Here is a 13,187-nt window from a genome sequence, read left to right as displayed (position 1 = left end):
CGGCGTGAGATGGATGTGACGCCAGGCCATCCTGAGTTACCAGGGGTCTTTGTCCAGGGCCAAACGTGGATGGCCGAGCGGGAGGCAGCCCGAGTTTGGGACTGGGTTCGGGTTCCGGGCCCGAGTGTTGACGGGCAGTTTGTTTTCCATGGGCCTTGGTGGTGGTCTCCGAAACACCGAAGTAGACTGCTTGGTTATGGAAGAGGCAAGGGGTCTGGGGAGGCGAGAAAACGAAGAGCTTCAACTTTTTGCCATTGCATTTGTCAGTCCTCTTGCGATCGAGTTGGTTTGTGAGCAGTCGTGACTAAACACTCTAATGGTGCTCATCAATCACGTCAAGAGCCACCTAGGAACCTTAGGGAGGCAAGAGGGTACCTCTAACTCGGAAACCCAGGCAGGGACTAGTGGAGCTCCGAACACAGTGACGGGAGAACGGGAGGCTGAGGAGGGGCGATTTAGATGCTTTGGGCCTAGGGGTCATGGGAGAGGGGCGGGGGGCCTCACTTCACCTCCACGTCCCAGGTACATCCATTGTCCAGAAGGTCAATGGGATGGGGAGTCAAAGTGCCACCCAGCATCACTTGGCTGGTGGCAGAGGACCTGGCGCTGCGGCGCAGTCTGTCAGCGAACGACAAGTGACTTCGAACGCAATATGTTGCTGCCAGGTACATTTCGATTTGATCGCCAAGGAGCATGTTAGGGGCCACGGCCAAGGGCGAACAAGAAGAAGGAGAAGGAGGGGAGGCGAGCAAGGAAGACTGGGCCAAGTGATTCGCCCCCAGTCCAGGTCCACGACACACCAGTCGCCCGTTCAGTCAGTTCCAGCTCGGTTTCCAGGCAGCCGTTCCCTGTCTGAGGGAGGGGAGGGAGGGGAGGGAGGGGGGTCCCAGGCGCTGGTGGTGCTGGTCTGGTAGCGAGGCCAGAGACTGACTACCTGCCAACCTGCCTACCCTTCCGCCACTCCTGCCACTAAGAACTCCGGCTGGACCATCACAGCCTTGGTGGATTGGATTACCTCACCTCCCCTCGCCTCTCCCGGCCTGCCTGAGGTAGGTGGGTTCCCTACTCAGGTACCTACCTACCTACCTTACTTACCTTGGTACCTAGGTAGGTACCTACCTAGGTACTCGGCAGGGTGGGTTGTGCATGCACGCACAGTACATCAATCAGCCAAGCAAGGTACCTGCCCGTCCGCCTTACCCACACAAGCACCCCGTAGGTACAGGTGGCAGAGCCAGCAAATAGCACGCGGCCCGCCGACAACAGCATCTTTGTCCCGCCATTGCGGCCTCTCCTCCAACATCTTCCCTCCTCGAAGCATCGCTTGTACCCCGAGCTGCCTCTACGTCGACCGCAGTTCCTCCTCGGTCGCCTGCCCTCAAGCCGACTCGTTCGCTATCGCACTCGCACCACCCGAGTCCCCAACCTCCCCTGTGGTGGCTTTCCACTGCAAGTGTCGCTAGGTGTCCGCGTCACCTCATCACCCTGACCCAAGACGCCCAGCCCACCAACGCTGCCGGGCCCGTGAAGCGGGGGGTGGTCGTCTGCACGACACAGCCTCAACTCTGCCATCGACAGCGTCGTCAACACGACCGCTTAGCATCCTGCGACGCCTTGTTCGGCATCCATTTCCAGCCATCATTGTTTCCTCCGACACCCTCGCGTTTCACTGCTAGACAATCCATCGTTATCGCCTCGCCGCCTGGCGACTGTTTGCGACCATGAGCAACTCGCGCAATGCTGGCGGTCCCGCTGCTGGGTGAGCTTCAATCCAGCCCCCCCCTCTCCCTTCTCGAAAGGCTGTCGACTGTCGTGTCCGGTGCCTGATGTCTTGGGCTCTCGGCCAACGCTCGATGCACCGCAGAGAGTCGTCAGGTCCGCTCTGTGAAAACTGGTTCACTAACGTTGGTGGTTCCAGGTCGCCCAACCTTCGAGTGACGAGTTCGTCCCGTGCCCCTCTACCACTCCCCCGCCTTCCCTCGCTAACAATTCAATTCAGTCATCGCAGCAGACGGCCTGTACAAGCGAGATGTCTTTCGTATGACGATCCCAAACACTCCATATTCATCCCAAGGATGATCGCGCTACTGACACTGGGGCCCCGCACAGGTTTCCCCGACCCCTTCGCCGTCATCACTGCCAATGGCGACCAGACCAAGACGACCACGGCCCAAAAGAGAACGTTGAACCCGTACTGGAATGAGAGTTATGACTTGTGCGTTGCCCGCGCTTGTGCCTCACGGGAGTGGCATGATTAGCACAGCGTGCTGACCGGAAAACAGATCGGTCACTGAAGATACCATTTTGGCGGTACAGGTCTTTGACCAGAAGAAGTTTAAGAAGAAGGATCAGGGCTTCTTGGGCGTCATCAATGTTCGCATCGGCGACGTCATCGAGCTCGCCCCTGATGCCGACGGTAAGCTGCCCGCTGAGGCGACCTAGGTCGCTCGCCTTGCGTCTCTCACTAGCTAACCTGGCCGTCTTCTCTCTCCTTAGACCAGATGCTCACCCGTGACCTCAAAAAGTCAACCGACAACTTGGTCGTCCACGGAAAGCTCATTATCAACCTATCCACAAACCTGGCAACCCCCGCTCGCGGCCAGACCGCTGCGCCAAACCGCCCCGGTCCACCTCCGTCTGCGAACGCATCAAGCCTGTCCACCCCGCAAACCGACAACAGACCCGGCTCGGCCATGGAGAACCCCTCGAGCACCCTGGCGCCCGGATCTGCCACCAACCTGCCTCTACGACCCGCCAGCGTGACACCAGGCGGTCCTCCACCTCCCGCTGCTGGCGCAGCCCCGGCTACCGGTTCGACTCCTCGACCTACAAGCCAATTGAGCCCCTTTGAGGATGGACAAGGCCGGCTGCCAGCAGGCTGGGAGCGCCGGGAAGACAACCTGGGACGGACGTACTACGTTGACCACAACACGAGGACGACCAACTGGAACCGTCCCACGGCTGCCGGTGCTGCCGAGCAACAAAACAACCGTGAGGCGGCTACGCAGGTCGAACGCCAGCGTCACCAGAACCGAACTCTGCCCGAAGACCGCACCGGTGCCAACTCGCCGACGCAGCAGCAACAGCAGCAGCAGGTTCAGCAGGCTGCACAAGCTTCAAACAACCAGACCATGATGCACACCGGTGCCACCAGCCCAGGAACCGGCGAGCTTCCTCCTGGATGGGAACAGAGGTGGACGCCCGAAGGGCGCCCCTACTTTGTCGACCACAACACAAGGACCACCACCTGGGTCGACCCGAGACGCCAGCAGTACATCAGGATGTACGGCGGACAGAACAACCAAAATGGCACCATTCAGCAGCAACCCGTGTCGCAACTCGGCCCTCTTCCTAGCGGCTGGGAGATGCGTCTGACGAACACAGCGAGGGTATACTTTGTCGACCATAACACCAAGACGACGACGTGGGATGATCCTCGACTCCCTTCATCGCTCGACCAAAATGTGCCGCAGTACAAGCGTGACTTCCGCAGGAAGCTTATTTACTTCCGTTCGCAGCCTGCGATGCGCATCCTCTCCGGGCAGTGCCACATCAAGGTGCGGCGCTCGCACATTTTCGAGGACTCGTTTGCCGAGATATCAAGGCAGTCAGCCACGGATCTGAAGAAGAGGCTGATGATTAAGTTCGATGGAGAGGACGGTCTTGATTACGGCGGCCTTTCTCGTGAATTCTTCTTCCTCCTGTCTCACGAAATGTTTAACCCCTTCTACTGTCTTTTCGAGTACTCAGCGCACGACAACTATACTCTTCAGATCAACCCTCACTCTGGCATCAACCCCGAGCATCTCAACTACTTCAAGTTCATCGGACGCGTTGTTGGTCTGGCCATCTTCCACCGACGCTTCCTCGACGCCTTCTTCATCGGCGCCCTATACAAGATGATCCTCGGCAAGTCTGTCGTACTTGCGGATATGGAGGGTGTCGACGCCGACTTCCACAGGTCGCTGCAGTGGATGCTGGACAACGACATCTCGGGCGGTATTCTCGAGCAGACGTTCTCTACGGAAGACGAGCGCTTTGGAGTGATTTGCGTCGAAGACTTGAAGCCCGATGGCCGCAACATCGATGTGGACAATGACAACAAGAAGGAGTATGTCGATTTGATGGTCAAATGGAGAATCGAGAAGCGCATTGCCGAGCAATTCCAGGCTTTCCAGACTGGCTTCCACGAACTCATTCCCCAGGACCTCATCAACGTTTTTGATGAGCGCGAGCTCGAGCTGCTCATTGGTGGTATCGCTGAAATTGACGTCGACGACTGGAAGAAGCATACTGATTACCGCGGCTACACTGAATCGGATGAGGTTGTCCAGTTCTTCTGGCAGACCATCCGCTCCTGGGACGGAGAACAAAAGTCACGTCTGCTGCAGTTTGCCACGGGTACTTCGCGAATCCCTGTCAACGGTTTCAAGGATCTTCAGGGCAGTGATGGCCCCAGACGCTTCACGATTGAGAAGGCGGGAGAAGTCAACAACCTTCCCAAAGCCCATACATGGTATGTTCTCACCCTCATAAAGACACAAACACGAGGAAAGAATCTGACACGTGACGCAGTTTCAACCGCTTGGACCTGCCACCGTACAAGAATTTAGAGGCGCTGCAACAGAAGCTGACGATTGCTGTTGAGGAGACCATGGGCTTTGGCCAGGAGTAATGTTCTGATCGGTCTTACTCGACCGACTTGTGTGTTTTGGCCGCCGAGACGTGCGAGAAGAGGCAGCTTGGGCATTGTATGTTGGCCGTCTGTGGCCAAGCATGGGTTGGTTGGAGATACTTCATTGTAAGGATTTACGCTTAAGAAGGAATTGTCGCACCTCAGGTCTGCAAGCATCATTGTCTTGGGTGTTTTCGCCATTCCTTGGACGACGAGCGGTCGTTGGGCGCGGGCGGTGGCTTTCTATTGGAATACATTTTCGCTTTCATACTTGGTTTTGTTTTGTTTTTTTCATTCTCTACGGTCTGCATCATTGCGAGCAGGCGGTGAATAGAGGTCCTGGTTGACTGGTATTTTGCGCGAGGCCTTGTGCGAGAATCGAATGCGAATCCGTTCTCATTGTCGATGTCCCTGCTGTCTCCTGTCTCCTTCTGGGTCAACATTGACTTCTGTCTTCTTCGCTTCGTCGTGACTTAGCCATGCTAATATTCTTTTCTCTCTTAAGATCAACCATTGCACGCATCAGGAAAAATCTCGTCGTGGTAAAACTCAGGCGGGCCTTTTCGTGTTGTACAACCCATCTCCAAGGTCAATCTATCGATGGATCCTTCTGCCCTATGTACAGCTGGTCCACGCGCCAACGTCACAAAGAAAAACGAGCCCTGGCCGAATAACCCTCCGAACCAACAATCTTGACACCACGATTCGGAAGGTGGAGAGTCGGGCAACCTCTCCTAAGAACAAGCTCTCCTCATCCCGCCTCCGCCTCCCTTTCCTTTTGTCTGCTCCCACTTCCTCGGCTATCCATCCAGCACACACGCCCGACTCGACGGAGAAGCCAGCGTTGGGCCACCCACATACACGCCAAGAGTCGATCCGATGAGGGAAGGGCCGGTCTGGTCCGGGTATGGAGAGAAACCCCCGTGGGAAGCAGGAGCAGATACACAGAGCGCGGCGCGCCTACTTCCTGTGCCACATCCTCGTGATCTTGGTATTGCGCATCTTGCGCTGGAGCTGGAAGATGCCGTACATGAGGGCCTCGGAGGTCGGGGGGCAGCCGGGGACGTAGACGTCGACGGGGACGATGCGGTCGCAGCCGCGGACGACGGCGTAGCTGTAGTGGTAGTAGCCGCCGCCGTTGGCGCAGGAGCCCATGGAGATGACCCAGCGGGGCTCGGGCATCTGGTCGTAGACCTGGCGCAGGGCCGGGGCCATCTTGTTGGTGAGGGTGCCGGCGACGATCATGACGTCCGACTGGCGCGGCGAGGCGCGGAAAATGATGCCGAGGCGGTCCTGGTCGTACCGCGGGGTCGAGAGGTGCATCATCTCGACGGCGCAGCAGGCGAGGCCGAAGGTCATGGGCCAGAGGGAGGACTGGCGAGCCCAGTTTGTGATGACGTCGAGGGATGTGCTGTTTTTTTTTTTAGGTCTGTCAGCTGCTGTTCGGATGGCTGCGGTATCAAGAGGGATGTTAAGAGGAGGAGGAGGGCCGGCGGCAGAGTTGCGTACAGGGCATATTGCAGGACGCCCTTGGTGCCCTCCTGGCTCGGGAGGGGGACGTTGTTGGGGAGCAGGCTGGGCGTGCCGGCGGTCCGGGGCTCGAGGGCGCTGGCGCGTTCGTTGCGCGACGAGGTCGAGAGGGAGGCGGCGAGGACGCGGGGTGCGATGGGTGCGAGGGAGGCGGCGGGCCTTGCTGTTCGAGTTCACACACATGTCAGCAACTTGATCATCGTCGTATCTTCCGAGGGACAGTATGGGTGGCGAGGAGGGGCTGCGTCGTGGTTTTCCGTCATACCCACGGCTCCGCAAGGGGAAATGTTACCTCGTAGGGCCATTGAGGCCGCTGGCCTCCAGGACTGCAGCATTGTGAGGGTCGTTGAAGGTGTCAATTGACGAGGTGAGAAGGAAAGGAGTGGAGAGGTCTGTGTCGGAGATGAGCGTGGGCGTTGGGGGCGCTGGGGGGCGACGCTTCTGACAGAGCTCAGTTCGTAGTCGAGATGGTTGACGTTGACGATGCGGTGGTTTTCGCCGCCTCGCTAATTGCAATCGACGGGCCCTGATTGGCTCTTCAGGACCGAGACAGACGTGCGAGAAGTGCCCGGTGGCTTATGTAATAAGATTCACCTTATGTAAGAAGACGTAGGTGAGGAGACTTAGGTGAGGAGACTTAGGTAAGCAGATTTGGGTTGACGAAGCGGACGTTGCGAGCCACAGACAAAGAGCGGCAATGTCTCATTCGCTCCCAGAACTCGCTGCTGTTCGGTGAGCATGGCCTTCGCATTCGCTCAGAATGTCATGATGATCTGCATTTCCCAACAGAACCCAATACAAGAGTTGAGCCTTGGTACGAAATGTCAAGATCCGGGATGCGATCCCTCGGACATAGGCTCCGTGGTCTATCGCTGACCAATCCCCCCCCTCTTGCGTGAGCGCGCTCGTCATCGCCCGACCCTCCGAACTTGTTCCGACATGAACAGCAGGAGCTCGATCACCTCATTTTCATTCGAGTCAAGCGATGCGTGTCTTTCCATTCATTCAAGGCCTTCGAAACCATCATGACTGTAGACAAGAGTGCCACTGGTAGTAGCCTTGCGGCGGGTGCCGCTGATGACGAAGAGACCATCGCCACAGAGACGACATCGCTCTTGAACTCTGAGACGAGCTCCCGCACCCTGTCCGATGGCTCGGCATCACGTCCCCAGCCGCGACGGGACTCCGATGCTGATTCCAACGCACCCAAGCAGTCTGTCGGTACCGCAAGAGCCGTAGCCATCATCTTCAGCACATGGGTGTTGATCTTCCTCACAGGTATGATGTCCATCGCGGATGGTGTAAGTCCCCCCCCTGTAGTCAGCCTTCCACTGACCCAGCCAAGCTTCCAACATGTCCGGCATCACCATGGCCCAATCTGCCATTGCCGAAGAATTGCAAGCCTACGAAGAGGCTCTGTGGTTTACGAGCTCGTATCTCATTTCCACGTCGGCCTTGTCCCCGCTCATCGGCCGATTGGCCACCATCTTCTCGCCCCGCGTCCTCGTGTTGCCCACTGGCATATTCTTTGCTACTGGAGGTGTCGTAACGGCTACGGCTCCCTCATTTGGCGTCTTCATCCTTGGCCGAGTTCTGACCGGAATAGGCGGAGCTGGCATCTCCAATCTCGCCATCATCCTGGTGCTGCAGCTGACCAGCAAAACGAAGCGTGGCATCTTTGTTGGCCTGGTTAATGCCGGCTTCACAATTGGCCTCTCATCCGGTGCTGTGGTGTACGGGGCTCTACTGCCTGCAGTTGGCTGGGTATGTTATGAACAGGCTTCATGAATGTGTGTATACTGCCTCAGTGGAGCTGACCTTGACACAGAGGTTGCTTTTCGGTATTCAAGCGCCGATCGCCCTCGCCGCTGGACTTGGAGTCTTTCTCAGCCTTCCCAGCTCGTTCAAGTCGGGTCATAAATCTTCTGAGAAGTCGATCAGAGAAAAGCTGGCACGGATTGACTATGCCGGTGCTATCGCCCTGGTAAGACGCTCTTGATCTCCAGAATGCCAGCTCCAACTCTTCAAGAGGCTTACCAGTCTAGATGCTCACTATAGTGCTTTTCTTGGTCGGCCTCTCTGGAGAGATCAAATGGGTGCCCATTCTACTCTCCGTGGCGGGAGCTGTGGTCTTCGTTCTGATCGAAGTCTATGTTGCCGTCGACCCTGTCATCCCTCTGTCTATTCTTTCATCTCGGGGCGTCTTCTTTTCCTGCATTGCGCGTAAGTACTACTTCATAGGGCCGCAAAGCTCACCACTAACCCTACCAGAACTTCTTTTCATGGCCTCCCGCTGGACCGTTCTCTTCTACTCGCCCATATTCTTTCTGGCCGTTCGCGGTTACGCCCCGGCCGTGGCCGGATCGATCCTCATTCCCACCAACCTCGGCTTTGGCTCTGGTGGCCTCATAGTCGGGTGGCTCCACGTCCGCCGCAACGGCGCTTTCTGGCTCCCCTCTATCATCGGTCTCGCCCTCTTCGGCACCTCCCTCTTTATCCTCTCCGTCGTGAGCGCTCCGGAATCCTCTGCATGGCTATTTGTCCTCGTCGTCTTTGCCAATGGCCTTGCCACCGGCGCTTCTCTCAACTATACCCTCGCACACATGTTGCACCTCAGCCGGCCGGAAGAGCACTTCATCTCCGCGAGCCTGTTGGGCACATTCCGAGGGTTTGGTGGCAGCTTCGGCACGGCCATCGGCGGGGGCATATTCTACCGGCTGTTGCATGGAGGCCTATTGGAAGGCTTCTCCCAGCTTGACGGCGGACTAACAAAGGAGCGACGCGCATTGGTGACCAAGTTGATGGGCAGCCCAGCGCTCGTGTTCAACGGCGACCTTGGGGGTGCGGAGCAGGGAGTCGCTGTCGAGGGATACGCGAACGCTTCCCGAGGCACATGGGCAGCCGCTGCGATCTTGGCCATCTTCATTGTCGCTCTTCAGGCTGCCTCAGGGTGGGACAAGCCGGCAGAGAAGGTTGATGAGGAAGAAGAGGTGAACGAGCGAGCGAACTTGCTGCAAAGCGAGGGCGTTGTGGAGGCATGAGATGCACCCTCAGTCAGTCTTCGAGCTCGAGACACTCGGCCGTCACCCCATCTGGCTCTCGGTTTACTGACGCCCCCTCTCTATCAAATCACGAGCGGATCATTTGATATGTTCTACTCACATGTCTACGGCCTTATCACAGGGCTTGCTTCATTGCACTATTGTATTGACGTTACATCTCCATTAGCATCCGACGTTCAGCGATTGATGCCTGCTCCCAGTGCCCTAGCTCTGGTGCCCCGTCACCCTCTTACTGTAGGTCCCAGCAGTTCGCCTACGAGTATATCAGTATTCAAGCCCTACCATAAGACATGCGTAGATCAAGCTGCAACTTACATTTACGAAAACATTCTGCCCGTCCGTGATGTCCCTTGTCGAGAAGATGCGAATGTCCAGGCGGCCTGGCAATGCGGGCATAAAAACATGTGGGATGACAGGACGTCCCGCCTGGCCACCCTGACACGGAACCATCTCCTCCAACGCTGCCCGGGGGAACACCATCTCCGGTGGCGGCGTCGCCTTTCAATGTCTGCCCCGTGTTTATGAGATAATTCTTCACGTTCATGGCAACCTGGCCGTTGCCGCCAGCACGAAGCTGCGGGCCAATGACTGGGTACGAGAGCAGATACGCGGCCATGCCAGCTGTGATGGCCGTTGCAGGAGAGGTGCCCGATTGATGTTTCCAAGTCTGACCACTGCCACCGGCCTCATTCGATACGCTTTCGGTCCCGGCGCAGTCGACATCGGTGCCGATACTGTACAGACTCAAGATGCCCTTTCGTCGCACGTCGACGTGCTGGGATTTCAGGTTTCGCGATCCGTCGTACTGCGCGTTGCCCACCACGATGAGTCCCGAGTCACGTCCACCAGCAGCCCGCGGCGTGCTGTAAGACAGGTCCCTGACAACTTCGTCTTCTTTCAAGGCGTCGTTCCCGGCAGAGGCGACTGCCACGATGCCCTGTGCCATAAACTCGGGCAGATACACCAGGTACGGGTCGGCGTACTTTGTGACCGGCGCGCCCTGGGTTCTGGGGTCCTCCCACCAGAGGCTCGCGACGGGCAGACTGAACGACATGGAAATGACGGACCTGCCGAAGAGGTTGTTGTCGTAAACATAGCGCTGGATGGACAAGAGGGCACAGATCGTTCTGGATACCGTGCACTTGTGGGCTTGGTTATCAAGGTGCATCAGTTGCACCAGGACAAGGTCGGCACGCTTGGCCACCCCCGAGTGTTTGCGTCGCAGTCATGGTACAGCTTGAACTGCTGGTGCTGGTCGTAACCGTTGGTGTTGCGGTCGGTTTGGGGGGTTCATCTGGTGAGCCACCTCCTGGGCTGCCGATCAAGACTGCAAGGACAGCGGCGAGAGAGGCGACTAGAAGTCTTCAGTACAGGGACAAGGGATAACGCATGATCCTCGCTTCTGAAAATGTCTTCCGGGGAATGTTCAAGGACAACGGATCTGGGGTACTTACAGATGCCAGTGGCTACTCTTCCGGCAACAGCAGCAATACCAATCTTGTCAATCTATGCCAAACCGTATATCAGCAACAGTCTCTGGATAGTGACGTAAAATAACATCGAGTGCTTTCGTACCGCAGTGGAGGCAATGTCAAGGTGAGCGGTCACATCAATGTCCGGCAAAATGTCCATCTCCAGAGCAGGCTCAGCCTGTGCGCTGTCAGCAGCAGCAGCATCCACAGGCCTTTGGAAAGATTCTATGCTGCTTTGGACTACCGCCTCGTATTAGTATTTGCGCAAGCCAGGCCTGTCACATTCAACTCACCTGCTGCCTCTAGAGCATTGGCTGTCTCCTCATCAACCTGCACACCGCTGCGTCAGGATTCATGTACCCAGATTTGATCCATCCAAAAGGCCACTTTCACAAGGGGTGGGGATTGACTGACCCGTGTAGGACCAGCGACATTTATGTCGTAGCGTTTGGCTATTTTGTATCCTCTGATGATCTTAGGTGCGAACGGTTCTGCATTGGTTAGCCCATGGCTTTTCCCATTGCAGTCCAACATTTTCTCCGGGACCAGGGACACCCTGAGATAGCCCTGATGTGATCTTTTCACTTACTGATACTGGCTTGAATTCTGTTGAGATTTTTGAAGCCTCCTACAAGGCGCTCCAGAATCTTCCTCTCTCGCTCTGTGAGAGGGATCCTCGCGACGAGTCTTGGATCATCATTGGCTCGTCGAACCTTGGACGAACCTTGTCGAATTTTTTGATACTCCTCAAGGTCTTCTTTGTACTGAGCGACAGCGGATCTTGCCTCTTTCAAAGTCTCGTTGTATGCTTTCAAGTCTTCGACGAGCTGCTGAATAGTCGGCATGAACCATGTCTCATCCTGGTATACTTGGATTCGGTTACCGTCGCCACACAGCTGCTTAGCATCTCCTGCACAGACTTTATTACAGTCTCTTTGAGGAGCATCCTCAGCATCATGGAGCGTGTTTCCGACAAAACACTCGCTTATTGATGACCGTGTCAGCTTCTTTACTGACGACAACGATAAGGCGGTGTGTTGGAGATCCTACCTGCCGAATTCAACACCTGCGTATTGCCAGTTGTTGTTCCGAGCAAACTCTATGCATTTGCTGACAGTCATACCTGTATTGCTGGCATCGACAGTACTGTCCGCCCTCAGAACGCGCCGTTTCAGGTTCGCAACGTAGAAACAACCTTTGTTGACAAAGTTGTCGATGCGAGGCACTAGTGTTGGTAAGGTTAGAGTCGTAGTCGTTGGCACCGACGCAATACTTGTTGTAGAGCTCGTAGATGTCGTGATCTCTCTGTCTGTTGCCGTAACAGGAGTCGTGGCGCTTGTCGTGGCTCGGGTCGTACTCGACTTGACCTCACCTGAGCCGCCAACGCAGCCGCCCTTGTTACACTTCTCGCCTGGCGAGCAAACGTTGCAAAGTTCGCCGAGAACACATTTCACACTCTCATAGTCGCAGCAAATAGCACCTGAGACGTAACAGTTGCCGTGGCTGCATGCCGTATGGCGGGGGACTTAGTAAACCTTGATCAGGGGCAAGGCCCGTTGCATTTTGGTGTGAAACTCACCAGCAAACACTACCGTCACACCCGACGGCCTCGAAGGTGATGGGGTTCGGAGCGCACCACGATAAACCCGGCACCGCGCAGCCGACTGTGCCTTCGAAATCGACACAAGTGCGGTCACCGGGACACACAACATTCCCTCCACAAGTCGTCTGTGAGCAAAGGAAACCATCTGGGCAAGAAGGATCTCGCGAAGCACGCCGAGATAGATCGCTGTAGCTCACAGAGGCGTTCAACGGCCGCGTGATCCCTAGCTGAGAAGGTCAGGCCAAAGCAACAGGTGCGTGGATCAAAAGGACGGCGATTCCATGCAACATGGATGGATTCAGGAGGCGAAGGACCATGCTGGATGTCTGAAAAATCTGTGAAGGCCTCTAGTCACTGGTTGGGGATGTAGTCGAGGCGGCAAGTGACGGTGCGGACTTGATGCATATGACTTGATTGCATGTCCAACCGAGAATATCTGAGAACCTCGACTTTATCTGGCACGTGAGAAATCTCTGTCACTGATTATCCCCGGGGTACCTTGAGGCGTGGCATCCATGTACGGACCGCATACATATGGGGTGTGATTCCCTGGTCGGCTCCTCGGCCTAGCGTTCCGACTCAGTGATCGCGGCGTTTCCGGACTGGTTAGCTGGCGAACATGGCTTTCATTACGTTTCTGGAAGTCCTTGATGTGTTCCGATACGTCAACAAGGTCTGATAATAGCATGTTAGTTGAACAAGACGAGAGGATCTACCCCCTGGCTAGCCAGTCCCTAACGAGAAGCGGCCGACATTGCGGTGGCCACCTAGAGTCCAGACCATGCTTCTTACTTGCAGGCAGCGCAAACACGTGGTCAGCTTTGACGAAGACGGGCAGTTGGAAA

General features: G+C 56.4%; 4 protein-coding genes across 4 annotated transcripts; 2 read left to right on the top strand and 2 right to left on the bottom strand.

The window, feature by feature from the left end:
- Positions 1–1,721: 1,721 nt before the first annotated feature.
- VDAG_00073 (E3 ubiquitin-protein ligase pub1) lies at positions 1,722–5,026 on the top strand (the record flags this gene model as incomplete). The annotated part of the gene is made up of 6 exons (XM_009651450.1): positions 1,722–1,759; positions 1,919–1,941; positions 2,110–2,215; positions 2,283–2,416; positions 2,497–4,516; positions 4,576–5,026. 6 exons carry the CDS (start codon positions 1,722–1,724, stop codon positions 4,673–4,675), a joined length of 2,421 nt encoding a protein of 806 aa, XP_009649745.1. The 3' UTR covers positions 4,676–5,026.
- A 609-nt stretch (positions 5,027–5,635) lies between these two features.
- On the bottom strand, positions 5,636–6,510 carry VDAG_00072 (NADH-ubiquinone oxidoreductase 20 kDa subunit; the record flags this gene model as incomplete). Its single annotated transcript, XM_009651449.1, has 3 exons — positions 5,636–6,086; positions 6,185–6,368; positions 6,471–6,510. 3 exons carry the CDS (start codon positions 6,508–6,510, stop codon positions 5,636–5,638), a joined length of 675 nt encoding a protein of 224 aa, XP_009649744.1.
- Positions 6,511–7,230: 720 nt separating this feature from the next.
- VDAG_00071 (uncharacterized protein) lies at positions 7,231–9,246 on the top strand (the record flags this gene model as incomplete). Its single annotated transcript, XM_009651448.1, has 5 exons — positions 7,231–7,483; positions 7,551–7,969; positions 8,034–8,189; positions 8,251–8,428; positions 8,477–9,246. The coding sequence occupies 5 exons, from the start codon at positions 7,231–7,233 to the stop codon at positions 9,244–9,246; spliced, it is 1,776 nt and encodes a 591-aa protein (XP_009649743.1).
- A 242-nt stretch (positions 9,247–9,488) lies between these two features.
- On the bottom strand, positions 9,489–12,487 carry VDAG_00070 (uncharacterized protein; the record flags this gene model as incomplete). Its single annotated transcript, XM_009651447.1, has 9 exons — positions 9,489–9,520; positions 9,583–10,416; positions 10,722–10,773; positions 10,843–10,979; positions 11,033–11,069; positions 11,154–11,230; positions 11,329–11,649; positions 11,863–12,219; positions 12,319–12,487. The coding sequence occupies 9 exons, from the start codon at positions 12,485–12,487 to the stop codon at positions 9,489–9,491; spliced, it is 2,016 nt and encodes a 671-aa protein (XP_009649742.1).
- Positions 12,488–13,187: the final 700 nt, after the last annotated feature.

The sequence above is a fragment of the Verticillium dahliae genome, genomic scaffold (genome assembly GCF_000150675.1).
Source record: "Verticillium dahliae VdLs.17 supercont1.1 genomic scaffold, whole genome shotgun sequence".
Lineage (NCBI taxonomy): Eukaryota > Fungi > Ascomycota > Sordariomycetes > Glomerellales > Plectosphaerellaceae > Verticillium > Verticillium dahliae.
Note: the sequence above shows the minus strand (reverse complement) of the source record. Positions and strands in the feature narration are given on the sequence as shown.